Source organism: Monodelphis domestica, chromosome 7 (assembly GCF_027887165.1).
Source record: "Monodelphis domestica isolate mMonDom1 chromosome 7, mMonDom1.pri, whole genome shotgun sequence".
NCBI lineage: Eukaryota > Metazoa > Chordata > Mammalia > Didelphimorphia > Didelphidae > Monodelphis > Monodelphis domestica.
Window position 1 is genome coordinate 8,271,135 of NC_077233.1, and position 21,099 is coordinate 8,292,233.

A 21,099-nucleotide genomic window follows, 5' to 3' on the forward strand; every position below is an offset into this window, starting at 1 on the left:
TCAGACTAGACACAGATGGCTAATTTAGAAATAGTTCATAAGAAGTAATCAATTATTTTCTGTCTATTAAAGTGTAATAATAAAATATAATTCTGTGATATTATTTAGCGGTCATTATGGCCACCATCTCTCAAGTCTTTTTGTTCATGTTTCTTGAGAGAGAGAGAGACAGAGACAGAGAGAGAGACAGAGAGAGAGAGACAGAGAGAGAGAGAGAGAGAGAGAGAGAGAGAGAGACAGAGACAGAGACAGAGACAGAGAGAGAGAAAGCCAGAGAGAGAGAGACAGAGAGAGAGAGAGAAAGGAAGGAAGAGAGGAAGAGAGGAAGGGAGGAAGATAGGGAGGAAGGGAGGAAGGGAGGAAGGGAGAAAGGGAGAAAGGGAGGAAGGGAGGAAGGGAGGAAGGGAGGAAGGGAGGAAGGGAGGGAGGGAGGGAGGGAGGGAGGGAGGGAGGGAGGGAGGGAGGGAGGGAGGGAGGGAGGGAGGAAGAGAGGAAGGGAGGGAGGGAGGGAGGGAGGGAGGGAGGGAGGGAGGAAGGAAGGGAGGGAGGGAGGGAGGGAGGGAGGGAGGAAGGAAGGAAGGAAGGAAGAGAGAGGGAGAGAGGGAGGGAAGGAGGCAGGAATGGAAGGAAGGGGGAAAGGAAGAAAGGGAGGGAAGGAAGAGAGAAAGGGAAGGAGGGAAGAAATAGGAAGGAAGGAAGGAAGGAAGGAAGGAAGGAAGGAAGGAAGGAAGGAAGGAAGGAAGGAAGGAAGGAAGGAAACAAGCAAGGAAGGAAACAAGCAAGGAAGGAAGGAAGGAAGGAAGGAAGCAAGCAAGCAAGCAAGCAAGCAAGCAAGCAAGCAAGCAAGAAAGCAAGCAAGGAAAAATCAAAGAAACATGAAAGGAAAGCAAAGCAAAGCAAAAGGAAGGGAAAGGGACAAAGAAAATTGATTCAGAAGAATTGGGGTCAAATATTGACTGGCTCTTCCCCCTAACTAGCTATAGAACCTTGATTATATTACTTCCCCTTAGTTTTCTCATTTGTAAAATGAGGGAGTTGGACTTGAGGGCCCCTAAGGTCTCCATGATTTTCTGACCTCCTATTTAATAGACCAAGAGATAAATTAATGGTTATAAAGTCTATAGACTCTTGGTCCTGGCTTCTTTCTCTCTCTAACACTGTCCCTCCCTGCACTCTATGCTTGTGATTCATGAATCTTAATGCGTAAGACTTCACTGCTGAGTGGCCAGCCGACTGGTGGTCATGTTCTTGAGAATCATCTCTGGGAGCCACAGTCTGTCACTGAGACTAGTTTCAAAGCTTTCCCCATTTGGAAGAATCTGGCTGAGTCTGTGCTATTTGAGCATCACCTTTAAGACTCCTGCCTCCCCTCCACATAATGTGTGCGATCAGGGGAAGACTTTAAACTAACACAAATTTGATATAGAAAACCATAAAGGATTGGCACAAATTTGCCCAAAATTCATCTCCCTCCCCTTGTAATAGGTAGACCAATAATCTGAACAAGGAGCACACAAGAAAAGAAAAAACCACAGATGATCAAAAAAAATTTTTAAATTCTCATCAGCAGAAACTCTGGGCAATCCCTTTATCTTTCAACATTCAAATGTTCATCTGTGATCTCACAAATTGGGCCCGTGTTCCCAAGATGCACATTATACTCCATCCATGTTGTGTAACCTCCATGAATCTTCAATTAATCAATAAGCATTTATTAAGTATTTACTAGGATGCTAAGTGCTGGAGATACCCAGAAAAGGAAAAGCAATTCCTGCCCTCAAGGGCATCTGGTTCTGATGGGGGAGATAACCAGCACATAAGTAGGTATCTATGATTAGATGGGATGGAACCTTAAAGGGAAGGAGCCATCAGCTGGGGAAAATGGGAACGACCTCCTTCAGAAGTTGGCTTTCAGGCTGAATCTTGAAAGAAGCCAGAAATTCATTCCAAGAGGCAAAGGTAAGGATATTGAGCCCCCTGAAGGGGAAGGGGGGAGCTTCCCCTAGTTTTCTTGACCTAGCAGGCACTGATGGAGCATATGAGCTACTTATCAGTGATGCCTCCCTCTGGCTTCTCCACCAATCCAACTTGTTTTCCAGTGATCTCTGACCTCTAGGAAACAGCTTCTCCTGCCCAGTAATCTCCTGTCAGTGATAGGTCATACCTTGTTCACACCCAATGTTCCCCCCCCCCACCTCCTTTTAGAGATGCTCACCTTCGCTTCTTTAGAAATGGGCTCTATCTCTTACAGAACAAATTGTTGTTACAGCAGTTTGTTTGGTTTTTAAATAAATCACCCTTTTGGTCCATAATTAAAATAAAAAATCACCCAAGTGGACTCCCCCCCCAAAAAACTTCTAGGAATTGATTAGTTATCTAGTCAAACTAATGTTATAGGATCATAAATAGATCCAAACCTGGGAAGGACCTTAGTACAACCCCTTCATTTTTACAGATGAGTACATGAGTTTAAGGAGTGACTTGTCCATGGGCACATAGTAAGTGGCAGAAAGGGATTTGCACTCCAAATTCAGTGCACTTGAGTCACATTGGGTCCTCTGATCTCTTATCACCTATCTGTGGGGCTCAGGGATGTTTTCATTGACTGGAAGGAACAAAGGGACTCAGTGGATTAAGTAATCTCCAACTGATAGAATTTGAAAAGGATAATAATTCTTTCCTGCTTTTGTTTTCTACTATGACTATATTTTAAGCCAACTTTTGAAAAACTTCCTCCCAAAAAAGATATTTATTCTTCTTCTGGGTTAAGTAGTCCCCCTCGCCCTTAAGCAACAAATAGCTGTAAGTAAGGTTGAGTGGCCAGAGCTTTGTCCCCTCTGCCAAATTTAGAGAACACCAACAGTATTTACAATCCTTCAGCAACACAGAAACAACAGAACATGGAGCCTAGCTAGCAAGAATAATTCGTTAAACTAGGAAGCTACCAGATGGAGTGAGCTCCTCCCCTTCATGATTCTGCTTCTCCCCCTTTCCAAGAGATTCTCTATCTTCCATCTGTCAAAACTGAAGAAATATCACCTGCCCCAGGATCAGTTTGGAGCACTTCAGTGCAAAAATCCAGTTAGGGGGAGAGCTAGGTAGCTCAGTGGATTGAAAAGAGCCAGGCCTGGAGATGGGAAGTCCTGGGTTCAAATCTGACTTCAGACACTTCCTAGCTGGGTGACCCTGGGCAAGCCACTTAACCTCCATTGCCTAGCCCTTACCATTCTACTGCCTTGGAACCAAAACAGTATTTATTCCAAGATGGAAGGGAAGGGGTTAAAATGTTTTAATTTTTAAAAGTCCTTAGAGTAAAGAGCTCCCCGTGCTTTCTTGCTGCCCCTGCTCTATCAGAAACCCAAGATAAAATCTCCAGTGTGGAGGACTTACGGGGGAAATGAATCAATGACACAGGCTGAGGATTGGAGGGTTTATTATCTTTGGTTCTTGAACCCCTCAGTTGCTAGTGTCCTCCCTGCCAAGATCTTACTGATCCCTAAATATGAGCATGTTCTCTCCTGTTGGAATGGAGGCTTCTTAAGGGCAGGCGCTGTTTAACTCTTGTATGAGTATCCCCAGTGCCTGGCACACTAAAGGTCCTTATTACTTGCTGATCGATGGACTGTCAGTAGAGAGCATTCACATTGGTGAAGTGTCTCATAGTCTCAAACTGTCACAAGGAGAAGTCAAGTGGCTCTTTGTCAATTACCGATCTCCGGGGCATTTCCCCTGCTAAAACTTTCCTCTCGTCTTCTATTAGTTGAAGCACTTTAGAATTCAACAGAGGGGCATTTGCACCTTTAACCATTGAGACGATTTTGCCATTCTGAAAGAAAAGAAGATAAAGAAAATCACATTTTCAGTGTAACTTGAAGGTTAGTTTTTCCCATTGTAACTGTCTTTTGTTAAAGTCTTTTGTTGATTTATTCTGTATAATTTATTATAATTCACTGTTTTAAAAGTAAGTAATTAGATAATGATAACAATAAAACATACCCTCCCTCTCAGCAGAGAGATGGGAGATCTCTAGGGAAAAATGTTCAGATATCATCACTGTATGAACTGTTTTCCCTTAAATAAATATCTCTCATTATTAACAAGAAAGTGTTCCATTTAAAGGTCAGGAGAAGAAAACATTTCCAAAAAAGCTGCACTCCAAATCACTACTGATTAGAGAAATGCACATTAAAAACAACTTTGGGGTACCACCTCAGAGCTAAAAAAAATAAATAATAATAAATGTTGGAGGAGGCGTAGGAAAATTAGAATACTAATGCATTGTTGGTGGAGCTATGAACTGATCTAACCATTCTGGAAAGCAATTGGAACCACCCTAAAGGACTATAAAACTCTGTGTACCCTTTGACCCAGCTAGGTCTATTTCCCAAAGAAATCAAAGAAAGGGGGAAAGGGCCTATTTGTACAAAAATATTTCTGGCAGCTCTTTTTGTGGTGGCAAAGGACTGAAAACTGAGGATGTTCAACAATTGGGGAATAGCTGAACAAGTTGTGGCGTGACTGTAATAGTATTCTATTGCACCATAAGAAATGATGAACAGGATTTCAGAAAAACCTGGAAAGGTTTATATGAACTGAGCCAAAGTGAAGTAAACAGAACCAGATGAACATTGTACACAGTAACAATTATATTCTATGACAATTGAATATGAACGACAAAGATTATCATCAGTTCAAAGATCCAAGACAACTCTAAGGGACCCGTGATGAAAAATGCCATCCACCACCCCAGAAGGAATGGATGAAGTTTGACTACGCATTCATGAATACCATTTTTCACTTTATTTTCTCCGTGTGTTACTTCTTGAATGTGCAATATGTGTCTTCTTTCACACAATGAAGATGGAATCATGTATTGCATGACAGCATACGTCTAACCTATCTCGGATTACTTGCCATTTTAGTGAGGGAGGAGGAAAAGAACTGAATTGTAAAACTGTCAAAAACAAATATTAAAAACTGCTTCTATGTGCAATTGGAAATTTAAAAATGAAATAATAATAATAAAATAACTGTGGGGTAAAAACAAACAGTATGAATGAAACCAACAAGGAAGGAAACAAAGCTAGCTAGCTATACTCTGTAACGCAGACCCTCAATGCCATGAAGGTCATTTATCACCCCATACAAACCATGCCAATACCTACCTGGATTCCTTGGCTCAGACTTTTAATCAAATTTAGAATACTAAAGGAACCTCTCCCCCAATTCCAAAATTAGCAATAAAATGCTGACTATATGCAAGATAGAATGTTAAATGCTAGAATACAATGTCAAAAACAAAATCATCCTTACCACCAAGGAGTGTGCATCTATTGGGAGGGGATGGAGGAGCGCAAGAAAGCAAAGAAAGCTTCACCATGGAGAATCTAAACTCAGTCTTGAATGTGGACCTCAAATTGAGCTTTCAGAGAAAACAAGACTGAAGTTCAATTGAAGAGGGGGGACATCCCAAGTGTCATTTACAGGTTTATCCTCCATTTTGTACCTTGTCATTTTGAGTGTGGCCCAAGGCTGTCCTGGGTCCTCTTCTCTTTTTCTCTTTCTTCCCTCATCAACTCCCATGTTTTTAATTATCATCCTTATCCAGATTGCTCATATACTCTTCCTCAATCTCTCCTCTAAGCTGCAATCCCACAATAGCAGCAGCTCTCTATTGGATTTTTCAAACTCAATGTTCCAAAGTCATCACAAACTCGACATGTCCAGAACCCAATGAATGATTCACTCCTGCCAAAACCTTCCAATGTTGTGCATTTCCCTATCCCTATTGAAGGTACCACCATCCTTACAGGCTCCCAGGTTCTCGACTCCACCATTACCCTAGATTCTTTACTCTGAGCTCAGCCCACATATCCAGTCAGTTGCCAGACCTCACCATTTCTGCTCCCATCTCTTTCATCCTCCCACATAGGTCCACTAGCACAGCCTCGCCGCCTTGATGTACGTTCTCATCCCCTCTCACTTAGACGATTGCAAACACCTCCCTGGCACAGGCCCCCTCATTCCAGTTTGTTCTCCACACAGCAGCCAGGGTGATTTTTTCCTGAATGGAGATCTAATCACATCACTCCCTTGTCACTCAATAACGCCGGTGATTTCCCATGTCTTCAAGGATAAAAAGAAGAATTCCTCTCTCTGGCTTTTAAAGCCCTCCAAGCCCACCCTACCCTGCCTTTCCAGGCTCATTCTCCATGACTTCCTGTCCCCCACTCTGTAATCCATTTCCAATTACGCTCACTCTATCTATCTATCTATCTATCTATCTATCTATCTATCTATCTATCTCTTTCTCTCTCTCTCTTTTCCCTTCAAATAGCCCTCCATCCTCCATGTCCGTGCCCTCACAATGGCCATGCCCCATGCCTACAGTGCATTCTCCCGTCACCTCTGGCTCATAGGACTTTCCCAGCTATTTCCAAACCATGTCTCTATCTTCTACCCGAACCCAGACTCTAGCACTGGGACTTTGAGAGGCAACACTTTACATCATACTGCCCAGAACCAGGTTAATCCAACACTTCCTGGCCACTTGGTACCCTGGCTGTCCCCTGTCTGGCTCCTCTTTCCATATCCGCTTCCTTCCATTAAAATGGCAGCTCTTTGAGGGAAGGGGCCAGACTGCTTGCCTCTCTTTGTACACCTGCTGCTTCTCACAGTGGCTAGCTCACACTAAGCGCTTAATAAATGCTTTATTCACTCAGACTCAGAAAATCTCCCCTCCTCTTCTTCACGAAGCCTTCTTTAATTCACTTCCCCACTACCAGTCCCCTCCCTCTCAAGCTACCTTGTGCTGAATGCTCTGAGTGCGTCTCTCTATGTTCATTTCATGTCTGCCTTGTCCTTGGACAGGCACAACTTGTCTGCCCCACTTATTTGAATGTGAGCTCATCCCAAACAGAGATGGTCTCATGCCTCCCCATGCTCCAAGAGCATCTAGGGGGTTGATATCAAACACAGACCTCCAGAGATTTCAGACCAAGCAAGAGCTCTCCTGGACTTTAATGGCAGCTCTTGACTCCAAAGAAAAGGTGACAAAATCAGCCTCTTTCCCTTCTGTGGGGGCTGCAGGTTGAAAGGAAGCACTGGGCGGGGGGGGGGAGGGGGAGGAAGTTGGGTAGCTCAGTGGATTGAGAGCCAGGCCTAGAGATAGGAGGTCCTAGGTTCAAATCTGGCCTCAGACACTTCCTAGCTGTGTGACCCTGGGGAAGTCACTTGATCCCCATGGCCTAGCCCTGACCACTCCATGCCTTGGAGCCAATACACAGTATTGACTCTAAGTTGGAAGGTGAGGGTTTAAAAAAAAGGAAAAAGAGAAAGAAAAGAAAGGAAGCACAAACTGTCAAACTGAATGATGTATTGGTAAGCTTTGCTGACCTACTTTCCCCACCCTCTTTTTAATTCTTAGCGGTACTGAATGGCTCCCTGGAGAGTAGAGGGGGGAGGATAGATTTGGTGGTCAAAGCAAGAGATGTGAGAACAAAAGAGTCAGGAGTCAATTCCTCCACCCACTTTGGAAGCGTTCTATAATCTGGCAAGGGGCATCCACAATCCACTATTGGCCACCAATTTATCCTGACAAACTGGTCCCATCATAACCCATCCCACCGTCCTACCCAATGTGGCAGAAACTAGGGGGGCAATTCTGCCTCCAGTAGAGAGAAATCCCAAACAAGAAGATTTTCCGAAGGAGGACAACTGCCCAAAGTGCTAGGGAGTTCCCCGACCCAGCAGGGCAGCATCAAGCACACCTGACGGCTGGAGGGCCACTTGTTGGGGATGCTGGAAAAGGGATTTCCGTTCCCTACTTGGCCCCTGGAGCTCCCGCCCCCAATTTTGAGGATTTCATGATCCTATGAAGTATTTCTTGAGCATCAAATCACTGGGACGGCAGTGCACGTTGGGCAAAGACGCACATGACAATCCTCATCACCAATGAATGTTTCAGTCGCTCTTATAGGACGCGTGTCACATTTCAGCTGGGAGTCTGAATTGGGCACGATAATGGAGAGCATGGGGGTGATACTTACAAGACTAAACAGGAAAACAGGCTCACATTTATCTCTGAATGACTGCAGGGGCCCCAGACTATCTGCTTCTGCCTGAAAGAAAAGCAAATGTTCCATATATTCACAGGCTGGCATAGACACATTCGGTTAGAAACTATATAAAATCAATTTCTACATTCTCTTAAAACAGTGGAAAGAAGCCACTAGTGGGCTTTACAATTCAGGGGAAATTGATGAGCATCTCTGGGCCTCAGTTTCCTCAGGTGCATAATGAAAATGGTTGGCCTGGATGATTTCTTTTTTAGGTTCCTTCCTACTCTAAGTCCTATGACCCAAAGCACATGCATCTGCTGAGGAAGCTTGATGTGGTGGAGAAAATGCTAGCCAAGGTTTGGATTCAAATCCTACCTCAGACACTTGCCATCTATATGACTAAGAGTCTAACCTGTCTGTTCCTCAGCTTACTCATCTGCAAAATGAGAATAGAACCTACCTGATAAGGCTATCTTGTAGATGTAATTAGATTATATGTGGTACTTAGCAAACCATAAAATGACATATGCATACATATCTATTTATATATGTGCATAAATAAATATGTTTGTGCATTGGGGCAGCCTATGATACATAGTAATTATCTGGAAATATATAATATTTATATTTTATTACACTATAATATATTTAATTTATAATTAATTTTATAATATGATTATATTTCTAATATGAATATTAAAATTATATACTATATAGAAAGGAAATGCATATGTGTATGTGTATGGGGGTACATCTATATCCGCAAAGGAATTAACTTCCTTAAAGAAATAATTATATGTATTTATTTCCAGGAACAGAAAAAGAGAGATAAAGATAATACATGTGTGTATAAATGCACTTGAATGTATGGATATGTCCATGTAGATGCATATACTTGGTTTGGCTATCACATAGGCTGAGATCAGAATCCAAGTTACAGGCCTATCGGTATCGTTAGATATCTAGTTGGACTCCAGAACTGCATCCACCTCCAGCTCTCCAAGTCTAGAACCTGTCATTTCATTGATAGGGACAATTCCTGGTATGGAAATTCCCTCCTCAAATGAGGGTCAACAACTCCCCTGCAACTTACAATTTTCAAGGGGGTCCTGAGATACTGAGAGGTTAATGACTCATCCTTTGTCACAGAACTAGTATCAGGGGCAGGACTTGATCCCAAGCCTTCTTGTTTCCAATGGTTTCTTGAACACACCATGTAGCAGGTGCTTAATGGATAAAGTGAGGTGAGTATTTTCTATCTGGTTTGTACCATTTCTTTTAAAAATCCCCTCCATTGTGGATTGATCCAACCATTCTGGAGGGCAATTTGGAACTATGCCCAAAGGGCGATAAAAGACTGTCTGCCCTTTGATCTAGCCATAGCACTGCTAGGTTTGTACCCCAAAGAGATAATAAGGAAAAAGACATGTACAAAAATAGTCATAGCTGCACTCTTTGTGGTGGCAAAAAAATGGAAAATGAGGGGATGCCCTTCAATTGGGGAATGGCTGAACAAACTGTGGTATATGTTGGTGAAGGAATACTATTGTGCTCAAAGGAATGATGAACTGGAGGGATTCCATGTGAACTGGAAACACCTCCAGGAAGTGATGCAGAGTGAGAGGAGCAGAACCAGGAGAACACTGTCCACTGAGACTGATACACTATGGTACAATCGAATGTAACTGACTTCTCTGCTAGCAGCAATGCAATGACCCAGGACAATTCTGAGAGACCTATGAGAAAGAATGCCATCTACATTCAAAGGAAGAACTGTGGGAGTAGAAACACAGAAAAAAAAAAAACAACTGCTTGATCACAAGGGTCGATGGGGATATGATTGGGGATGTAGACTCTAAGCAATCACCCTACTGCAAATATTAATAATATGGAAATAAGACTTGATCAATGACACATGTAAAACCCAGTGGAATTGCATGTCAGGTATGGGAGGGGATGGGGGAGGGGAAGGAAAGAACATGAATCTTGTAACCATGGAAAAATAATTAAATAAAATTTTCAAAAAATAAATACAAGAATCAGAAGGATCACTTACATTATAAGTGAAATTTTAAAAAATTAAATTAAATTAAATTAAATTAAAATCCTCTCCATAACATTCTCAGAGTTATTAAGGAATAAAAGCCAATGGTCTCTCCAAATCTAACCAAATTCATCCTTGAATAACATACACTTGAACCATCTTTTCCCCTCCAACATAGCTGAAGCTCTGTAGACATTCTTTTTTTGAGAACCCAAGAATTGTAGAGCAGAAATAAAGACAAAGCCTCATGCCAAGTGGAGCTGAGTTCAGGATTTCGTGGATGATATTCAAACTAATAAACATATCCAATCATGCAGATAGGAATCAAGAAATGTGCCCATCTCACTGCCACCCTCTGGGGTCCCAAACTTATTTGACCTGGGGGAAATGAGACTGAATATGTGAACTCTCCACAATAACTCTCCCTCTCGATGGCCCACACATTGTGAGGCTAGGAGGTTTTACACCGAGTTACCCAGTGGAAGCTGAAATCTATTCCAAATGTACCAGTATTGTATAGGTCTGAGAGCACAGAAATGAATAGTGAAACCCAGCAGATGTCACAGAGGAGGGAAGACTAGTTGAGAAGCACCCCCTACGCTTCCCTTCAGGGGAGTGGAATTGATTCTCCCAATTACACCTGCTTTCATTCAGTGAGACTGGTTCAAGGTAGGCCCACTTCTTTTGATGCCCACCTGTGTTCCTCTCCCACCCCAACGCCATCTCTCCTGTGGGCAGCAGAAAAGGCCTGAAGGCATCTTTTACAAAGCAACCTGCCAGCTAGAAATAGATATCAATCAGCTCATAAGAGTGTCAGCCCAAAACAAGGGTCCCCCGTCCACTGGACTTCTTCTCCCCCTCCACCACCACAGTTAAAAAAATATAAAGCTACAAAGTATGAGTGAAATCCTTAAAACCACCGAGGTCCCAGTTTGTCTTTTGATTGCCAGGCTAGAGATGGGGTTTCCCAGACAACAGGATTCGATGTTTCCAATTATACACCGGCTCTCTCCCTTATCCTTTTTTTTCTACAGCATAGACGTTGGTGAAAGATGCACGAAAATGATCTTATCTTTATCTAGAAATCCATCATTAAAATAACCAGTTTAAAAATAAGCATTTAAAGAGCCAGGCCTAGAGGCAGAGGTCCTGAGTTCAAATCTAACCTCAGATATTTCCTAGCTGGGAGACCCTGGACAAATCACTTAACCCCAATTGCCTAGACTCACCCTTCTGCCTTGGAACGGATGCTTAGTATCCATTATAAGATGGAAGATAAGGGTTTTTAAAAAAGAATACTTAATAGCAAACAACGTAGCTGCAGATACATACTTGCTGTGTGATCCTGGGCAAGTCATTTAATCTGTTTCCTCAACTGTAAAAAAGGGATAATAGTAACACCCACCTAAGAGAATTATTATGAGGATCAAACGAGATCATATATGTAAAAGCATTTCACACGGTCCCTGGCACACAGGAGGTGCTCTATAAATGCTTATTCTCTTCCCCTCCTTTGGTCACAATAAATTAAAAAGGGAGAAATCAGAGCCATTCACCATCCATCCACCAGCCTCCCTGAGTAGGCAGAGTTCCTCAATGTTCTGTTGGGGTCTCTTGAGAAGTCAGCCAAGCAAGGAAGGCAGGCAGACTCCAGCTGCTACCAAGCTGAGAGCTAGTCGCCCTGGCACACAGGTGGGCTCAATTCTTCTCGCTGAGTGGTTCTAAAGCCTTCCATTCAGTACAAAGCAAACCTCCCCATGGAGAGGTGGGAAAAAACCTAAACCTCCCGGGGTCCTTAGCCATTCCCCTCCTAAGGCGGGACAGCCAGTCTGAGCCTTTCTCTGAATGACTGTTACAGGAGAATTTCTTGTGAATTAGTGGCTACACTCATGGACATGTATCAGCAGGTCCATCCCAGGTTATATAGCCCAAAGCAAATAATTATAATAAATATACCAGAAATTTAATTCAAAGAATTATTTAGTAATCAATTTTATTTTAAAAATGTGCTTCAAAATTCATGAGTCTGGGGCAGCTGGGTAGCACAGTGGATAGAGCACCAAGCCTGGGATCAGGAGGACCTGGGTCAAAATCTGGCCTCCTTAGACACTCCCTAGCTGTGTGACCCTGGGCAAGTCATTTAGTCCCATTTGTCTAGCCCTTACTACTTTTCTGGCTTGGAACTGATAGTATCAATTCTAAGACAGAAGGTAAGGGCTTATTTTTTTAAACCCTTCCCTTCTGTCTTGGAATCAATTCTGAGTATTGGTTCCAAGGCAGAAAGAAGAGTGGTAAAGGGTAGGCAATGGGGGTCAAGTGACTTGCCCAGGGTCACATAGCTGGAAAGTATCTGAGGTCAGATTTGAACCCAGGACCTCCTGTCTCTAAGCCTGGCTCTTGATCCCCTGAGCTACCTAGCTGCCCCCTAGGGCTTATTTAAAAAAAAAAGTGGTACATTTTGTGAACTATTGAGAATTTAGGTAAAGCACCCAGAATTTTAAAATAGATGGTGCAAGATATATCAGAACTTCTAAGAAGACAAACAACTTGGCCAAGTTGAAGTAGTTGCTCTTTGTTAAACATATACGAGGCAAGAAGAAGAGGAAGAGCTCTGTTAGTCACCTAGGAAATGGGCTTCAGTAAATTCAAGTCAACTCTCCCTGCCATTTGGAGAAATGGGCTAGAGGCCTTCTAAGGTGCCTTCTTCCCAGCATGCACCGGGGACGGGTGATCGGAAATCCTTACCACGGCGAAATGTAAAATCTCCTCATCATTCGAAAGCTCGTTTCTCAGTCTCCGGAACAAAGTCTGGGTTGCTTTGCAAGGGCCACACCATGCTTGATAGACGTCAATGACTAAAGCATACAAACGTGCAGGAAGGGTTAGCCAACGTGAGGAGCCTGTCCCGGCCAGAGGCACCCTCCAAGTCTGGGCTGTCCCCCTTATTGGGTGCCAGAGGATCTGTGAAGCTGAGCAGGGGCTTGGGGGAAGGACTGGACCCCAATCTAGCCTGAGAACTGGGTAACAAGCCCCGGAGTACCTGTCAGGCCCTTGTTGGTCAGCATTTCTTCCCACAGGCTGTCAGTGTTGACGACTGTCTGCAAGAAGGAAAGCACAGGAAATCAGTTCCCCAGGGGGTTCCTCTCCAAAGGAAGCCAGCCTAGCAGATGATTCCCAGCCAATGAGCATACCTGTAACTGGATTTCTTTCTTCTTGGTTGCCATTTACTGCCTGGATGGGGAAAAAGAAAGCATTGAAGAGAAAGTGGGAGGAATGGGATGGAGTTTGTTCCCACCAAGTCTGGATGGCCCCCCTCTTGGCCAAGGGGACTGCTCCAATCCATGCCGGGATTCAAGGCATCACTGCTGTGTGCATCTCTCCCTGGAGATGGGAAGCAGGCCAGGCCTAGACTTCCCATCGTCTCCTTTTGGACTATAGCATAGTGACTGGAGGTACAAACACATCCACATGAGCAGGGGCCCACTCTCTACTCTAGGTATGCCGAGAAGGCTTAACCTTGTTGCTTAATGGACTGAGCATTACCGCATGGCCCTGGATTCCCCAAATTGCAGATTTTGAGAGTTGGACAGGAACTCAGTCAACCCATACAAGAAGGAATCGTCAGTATAACACCCCAATGAACATGCTAGAAGGCCTCCAAGGAAAACCTCTCGAGAGCCTGAGCCCTTTTGTACAGCTCTGATGGTTGGGGAGGTCATTTGTAACTTCCACGTTTTCCTTCTGAGTCTGTTCTTTGGGACCAAACGAATGAGTTATCAGTAAAGCGCTTGGCACGGGGCATGGCATTGCCAGGTGTTTTAAGAATCCCACTAATGATCATTATGCAAATGACTCATCCTCCGGTCAGGGCTGTCATGTATGCCACCCCTCAGCACCCTTTTATCCAGACTAACCCTGCCCAATTCCTTTCAGTGGCCTTCACCATCCTAGGGGTGCTATCCAGTTGATCAGGGTTCTTCTTATGTGGTGATGCCCCAAAGAGGAGATTGTACTGCCAATGAGGTCTGGCAAAGGCAGGGTTCTCTCAATTCCCTCTTTGGGGAAGCTCTGTGCCTCCGACTATAGTCCAAGGTTGCATCGAATTCTTTGGCAGTCCCATCACACTGCTGGCTCATACTGATCTTGCAGGCCATCAAAACCCCCAAATCTTTTTCTGAACATCTATCTCTCTGGCAGTCTGTACCTTCCCCAACTCTGTATCCAAGGGCAAGACTTCACATTCACCTTATTGAATTCATCTCAATAGATTCTGTGCCATGGTCCGGCCTTTGGGATCCTGACTGTTGGCCCCCGGAGCAGGGTCATCTGCCTATCTGCTGAGCAGGCCTCTGAGAGGCATAGTCAGAGCCCCCGGGTCCTCTCCCGGAGATACCGTGCCACACTATTGAAGCATCCACACTGACTTGGAAGCAGCCATCCAACCAGTTCTGAATAATCCACCTGTTATCAGATGATCTAGTGGGTACCTCTCGAGGCTCTCCTCTAGTACCCAATGTGCCACTTTATCAAAAAGCTTTACTGAAATCTCTGCCCTCATCCACTAGCTCAGCACTGCCAGCAACAAAGGAAATGAGGCCACTCTGATTCCATTTGTTCTGGAGGAAGCCAGCCTGGCCCTTTGGAATTGCTGCATTCTCTTTCTGAGGAATGAGGCACCAGTTAGTTATCTCTTCAATGGGCAGAGATTTCCTAGGAAGCAGAAAAGCCCAATTCACTGGTCTATACTGGCTGGCCTCTCTCCCACCGCTGGCTCCCTCTCTCTCCCATCAGCACATTTGCCCTTCCCTGGTCACGTAGCAGCCCTCCTATTTCCACACCTCCCAGTTCTTTCAGGGCCTGCAGAGGCAGCCGAGCGATCTTTTACTATGTCCTTGTTTATCTGGGTATTGACTTCTTGTGAGTCATCGTATCACCGTCTCCTTGGGAGAGAAAACACAAACAAAATGGGCATCAGGCAGCCCCACCTTCTCTCTCTTGTTGGCCATCAGTCATCGCCTCCCATCTTCTGCAAGCGAGGCCTGAGGCTTCCCGCATCCTTCTTTGTCTCGCATCTTTGGGTTGTTTTTAGCTTTAGCATCCAGTTATCCCTTGTGGCCTGAAGACAGTGGCGCTTCCATTTAAGGAGGCTTCTTTCCTAATTGGGTGAAACGTCCCCCTTCAGGGTCATTTTTGGTAAAGCCTTGGGCTCGCTTGCCAGCTAAGCATTCGGTTCACTATGATGTGTAGCTGCTGGTGAGCTCCGAATTTTCAAGCTAAAAGGTCCACCGGTCTGCTTCTTCCTCTGCAGGGACCCCGCCTGGGCTTCCCGTCCCCTCCTTGACATGATGCTCTAGTCTTCCAGTGCCACTCTCAGCTCTGATAGGACCATACAGCTGGGCCCACCCTGAGAAGCAGCCAGGAGTCACCCAGAGGGCCCGAATGTCACTTTTCCCTTCCCACCTCAATAAGAGGCTTGTGCATGGAAGGCTGCTGATAACCTGGCTGAATGGCCAATCATGAGGGAGGAAAAGAGAAGCCATGGCAGCCATGTTTAGCCATATGTCTCCTAGCTCTTTGAACTTTCAAGACCATTAGAAAAATGGAGACTTTACTGATGATAGATGTTGTTGGGGGGCAGCGAGGTGGCTCAGTGAATAGAAAGCCAGTCCTGGAGATGGGAGGTCCTGGGTTCAAATCTGTCCTCAGATATTTCCTAGCTGTGTGACCCCATTGCCAAGCCCTTACCACTCTTCTGCCTTGGAATCAATACTCAGTATTGAAGAGAAGGTAAGGTGGTTTTTATTTTTATTTTTATAAATATAATTTATAAATAAATATATTTATTATATTTGTATAAATAAATTATTATTTTTATTCATTTTTTAATTAAAATAAAAAGAAATAAGTGATCTCAGAAGCAGAGGTTTGTTTGTCATTTTTTTTCCTGAATAAATAAGACCAACCTAGCCAAATCCAGAGGCAGCAAGTAGTTGGGCTTCTGAGAACAGATAGTTTTGTCTTACTTTATCTGTCATCTGTAGTACTTTAAAGATATTATCTCATCTCATCCTCACTTAAGATTGTACAAAATAGCCCTGCTCTCCCCAGGTCCTCGGGGACATTTCACTGATTTTCCTAGGCTGGCCCCGTCCAGGTACACTCTTCCATCTGAAAGTAGCCACCTAGGATTTTCGAAAAGGAAACCAATGGCTCTTGCTACCGTTTCTGTTAATGAGGCCAAAGCAAACACTGAGTGCAAAGGGCCAGGTTGGGATTCCTTTCCACTAAACTTGGTGGCCATTGTTTTGGATTTGGAGTCAGGAAATGTTAGGTTCAACTCCTGCCTCTGCCATAGTATCTGAGCCTCCATTTCCTCTCCTGTAAAGTGATGAATGCAGGTAGTGCCTGGCTCACAAGGTGACTGCAAATCTCATGAAACAATACAATAAACATTTCTTCAATCCTGTGCTGTAGAGGCTCTGGAATGTGGGCCAAGAGCAGGCTATCGGAAGACACAATTAACCCTTTCATCTCATGTTGGAAGTGAAGCAACCTGATACAGAGGACACAAGGCTGGCCTTGGAGTAAGGAAGACCTGCCTTTGGTCTAGATTATCTGGGTCGCTGTGGTCAAGTAACCTGACTTCTCTAAACCTCGGTTTCCTCTTCTGTAAAATGGGGATAATAACGCCCCAAGGAACTAACTCTACGGTTCTGCATACAATGAGGCATCCAGTTCAAGTTTTAAGAACCAGTTAGGACCCAAGACAGGAAATCAGAAAGATCCCCGGAGATGTCTGGGTGTCAGCACAATCGAGCTAGACGGTCATCATATGGGCGCATCCACTGACTTGGAAGTCCGAAGACCTGGGTTCAAATCTCTCTTGTACTTACAGTCGGTGCGGCCAGAAGGAGCTCACCCCAATTCTCTGAGCCTCATCTGGGCAAGGGTACGAGGTCCCTAGCGTCTCTTCCAACTCTGAAGCCCAAGACGCTGTGACAACTCACAGTGATGTAAGCATGACCAGGGCAAAGCCCGGGGTCCCCATTCCAACTCTCCGGAAGAGGGGGACGCCCCGCGGTGGGCTTTTACCACCCTAAGTGATTGGCGCCCGTCGAGCAGCTTTTTCCGTCTCCTACCCGCCCCCCTTGCGTTTCTTCCCTTTCAGAGTACCTAAAGAAACACCTAGCGGTGTGCAGGGAAAACTGCAGGGTAATGGAGAAAGGGAGAGACCACACCCAGATGGAAGACGGGATGGCGTTGGGATGGACTATGAATGCAATCACGACCGCTGAACCTTTGAGGGAGACAGAATAAAGGGCTCGGGACGCTGCCAACCCCCAGCGCCCTCGAGCTGCGGCCAACCACCGCCACCGTAACGGGAGTGGGGGGGGGGGGAGGGGCGGATCCCGCGCCACCCCTTCGACCCACTCAAAGCCCCTCTTCTTGGACCCCAACACGCTGCAGTTCTGAGTGAGGCAGGTGGGGAGGGCACTGGCCCACCACCCGTGCGCTTGGCCCAAAAGCATTAGGAGCCTCCAAACGATTTCTCCAGGAGCGACAGAGTCACGGCTAACCCTGTAAATCTGGAACGTTCTGGACTAAGCGGGCCGCCCTACCCCAGCAGCCAGGACCATCCCAATGTCTTATGTCCCTTTTCTTTATTCTTTTTAAATCATTCCAGACTTGGGGATCCTGGGCCCCCAAGGGAGGGGCATTGGGTGAGCCCCTGGGGAGAGAGCATTCCACAAGCTGGCCCTGGGTAGCTTTCTAGTCTAAAAAAAAACACTCCCCCCCTTTCATCTTAGAATCAATTCTGTGGATTATAAGGGATTAAGTGACTGGTCCAGGGTGGCAGAGCTAGGAAGTGTCTGTAGGCAGATTTGAACCCAGAACAGCCTGACTCTCAATCCACTGAGCCACCCAGCTGCTCCACTTTCTAGTCTTTTAACACCTTCCTCTTTCCAGGAATTTTCTGGATCAGCCAGACTGGCCTAGCTGCCAGTCTTCACCCAGGATGCTCCACATCCATCTCTTTGCCTTGATCTCAGTTCTCCTGCCCCACCCTTCTGGTTTTGAGGCTGGGGAACTGGAAGGATGTCCTTGCCCTCTAGAGTAATAAGAAAGAGTATGAGGGAGGGAGTTGGGGGAAAGACCATGAGTTTTCCTGCCTACCACATGAAGCCTGGCATGGCTCCCATGTCTACCCCATGCCATGTCTAAAGCTACCTTCCTTCTAGTCTGTATTTTTCTTGTAGGTAGCAATTACGTGTCTGTTGTCTTCCCATGGGGCAGAGCTTGTCACCCATGTCACCATCACTTAGCACAGGGGCGATAGTAAATACCCTAATAAATCTGGATGGATTTCTTGATTTCCCTTGATTTTTGCCCTCTGTTTCTTAAGTTGATACAGTCCTCTGGGGGATCCTGTTGGTTCCAGCATTGAATGAAACCTACATCGGTAGGTTTCTGGGCAGCCTCCTCAACACCTCTTGAAGCCCCAAGGTGACCTGGGAGTAACAGGCTGAAAAAAAATGTCCCTTTTGAAGGATCCCTGTGCTTCTGGGAAAGGAACTCGGTGCTCAAAAGGCAAGCAGGCCTTTGAGGTCTGTTCTCCAGCCCCCACATTCTTCCTGTTGTATGCAGGCAGTTACCATTGAAGCTCGTTGGGGACTGGGGCTGAGAGTGTGGAGAAGAGGGGAAGACATAGCCCTGCCCTCTTGCCCTCCTTGGTGAAAGCCCCGAAGACCCCTGGTGTTGGCTGTCCCAGCAAAGAGGATGCCTAGAAAAGAGACAAGAAGCTCTTTCCTCTTCTCGCTCTTCCTGGCTCTATTTGGCATAATCCCCAGTCAAGGGACCATGTGAAATTCATCCAGAAGAGACTGGTTGTTGTGAATGTCCTTTAAGAAGGGGACAAAGAGGGGCATTCCTCCCCTGGGAGGCTCCCCACCAAAAGTTCAAGGGTTCTCTGGTCCCTCTTGCTAGATATAAATTCTGAAAGCAGCCACCAGATACCACTGGGTATCCTCTGAAGAGTCTTCTAAGAACATGGGCGAGAGTCACCCAGGATGAGAAGGGTTAATCTAGGGATCTTTCCTTCTCCCCTCCCCCAGCCTGCCAGATATTGAGTCACCAATAAGCCCCTGATAGATCAGCAGGAACAGGCTTTGGGAAACTCATCCCTCTCCTACCAGAGCACCTATTGCCCAATTCCCACTACACACTGGATGGATGCCCATTCTTAGCTAGATGAAGAACATACTTCCCAATAGCCACCTCTGCCTAAAGTGATCCAGAGCTCTATACCATTCCAATGCTGAGTCCAATTAGATAGGAACCATATGCCCTGCAATGGCTCCCCAGTCCCATTGGATCTAACCACGTGCTCTTTTCTTAGCATCAGCCAGTCATTCCATCTGCAAGAAAGGTGGAACCTTTATGTGATCTCAAGTAATTCAAATGTGAGCTCCTTGAGATTAAGGACTAGTTTACCTTTCTTTGTCCCCATCTCTTACCACATAACATATGGTATTTCCATCCCATTTTATAAGGAGAAGGAATTCTCTTTCATTTTTTTGTCTAAGACTCTCTGAGCCATTTATCTCCTCAGATGTGCCTTCCTCATTCTCTCCTCTGGTTCCATTTATAATGACAATTTCAGGACTGTTGGCATGCCATTCCCTCCTCTTCAATCCACCCTCCACAGCTACTAAACTGATCTTCATTCATTGTCATGCCTAGCTTACTTCAAAGCTCAGCTCCTGGGCCCCCTCTGTTCAGGAGGACTTTATCTGCTAGTGCTGCCCTCACACACCAAAAACAAACCAAGCCCCTTCATATTGATTTGGGGCACATTTCCGGTACACACAGGCAGTCTCCTAGCCAGAATGTAAGTGCCTTGGGGAGCAGAGACTGTTTGATTTTTGTCTTTGTATTCTCAGAAGCTAGCATAGTGCCCGACACACACTAGGCACTCAGCAAATGCTTCTTCATTGGTTGCTTGGCAGACTGCACATGATAGAATTGAGAATAGGAAATGGATTGCTCATTTTAATATTTACATTTAATACTGGCTTTGCCACTTAATGACTGTGTGCTCTTGAGTCAATCATTTGACTTTTATGAGTTCTCTCGACCAGTTTTCTCATCTGTTAAATATAAGGATGAATTTCAGGCATTCTTTAAACTGGAGTCTGTGAACTTGTTTTTAGAAATCTTTTAATAACTATTTCATAGGGCAGCTCCTTGGTTTAGTGGATTGAGATCCAGGCCTAGAGATGGGAGGTCCTGGGTTCAAATCTGGCCTCAGACACTTCCTAGCTGGGTGACCCTGCGCAAGTCACTTAACCTCCCATTGCCTGGCCCTTACCGCTCTTCTGCCTTGGAACCAATACACACTATTGAGTCTAAGACAAAAAGTAAAGTGTTTTTTTAAATAACTTTAAAAACTTTTTTTAATTTAAAAAAGTTTTAAAAATAACTGTTTCAGTCTTGATCAATGACACGTGTAAAACCCAGTGGAATTGCACATTGGCTATGAGAGAGGGATGGGGGAGGAGAGGGAAAGAACATGAATCATGGAATCATGGAAAAATATCATAAACTAATATTTAAAAAATAAAATAAATGACTATTTCAGTATGGTTGGTTTCCTTCATACTCATAATCATAATTGTGAATTTAAATAATTTGTCTGAGGAGTCTGGAAGCTTTACAGTCTGCCAGATAGGTTTCTCTACAGTCCCCTTCCAGCTCTAAAAGCTTGTTTTTAGAAAGCCATCCTAATGGTAGAGCTCCCTTCTGCACTGTCTTTTTCATTTTACTGGATTATTATTTGTGCATGAAATCTAAGACAAGAGAGTTTACTGGATCAAACACTGGGCTTGACATGAGAACACTTGGGTCCTACCAGCACCTCTGACATTTGCTAGTGATATGACGGTGGCCAAGTCACTCAACCTCTCTGAAGGTCAGTATCTTTATCTGTCAAATGAA

General features: G+C 44.9%; 1 protein-coding gene across 1 annotated transcript in view; it reads right to left on the reverse strand.

The window, feature by feature from the left end:
- NME8 (NME/NM23 family member 8) overlaps positions 1-17,449 on the reverse strand; it is an 87,383-nt gene extending 69,934 nt beyond the window's left edge. Inside the window, exons 1-6 of the mRNA XM_056806258.1 lie at positions 17,278-17,449; positions 13,296-13,335; positions 13,145-13,202; positions 12,850-12,959; positions 8,049-8,120; positions 3,677-3,826 (exon numbers count right to left, since the gene is read on the reverse strand). Of these exons, the coding sequence (XP_056662236.1) occupies positions 3,677-3,826; positions 8,049-8,120; positions 12,850-12,959; positions 13,145-13,202; positions 13,296-13,328 (423 nt within the window). The 5' untranslated portion in view covers positions 13,329-13,335; positions 17,278-17,449. The remainder of the gene's footprint in view (positions 1-3,676; positions 3,827-8,048; positions 8,121-12,849; positions 12,960-13,144; positions 13,203-13,295; positions 13,336-17,277) is intronic.
- Positions 17,450-21,099: the final 3,650 nt, after the last annotated feature.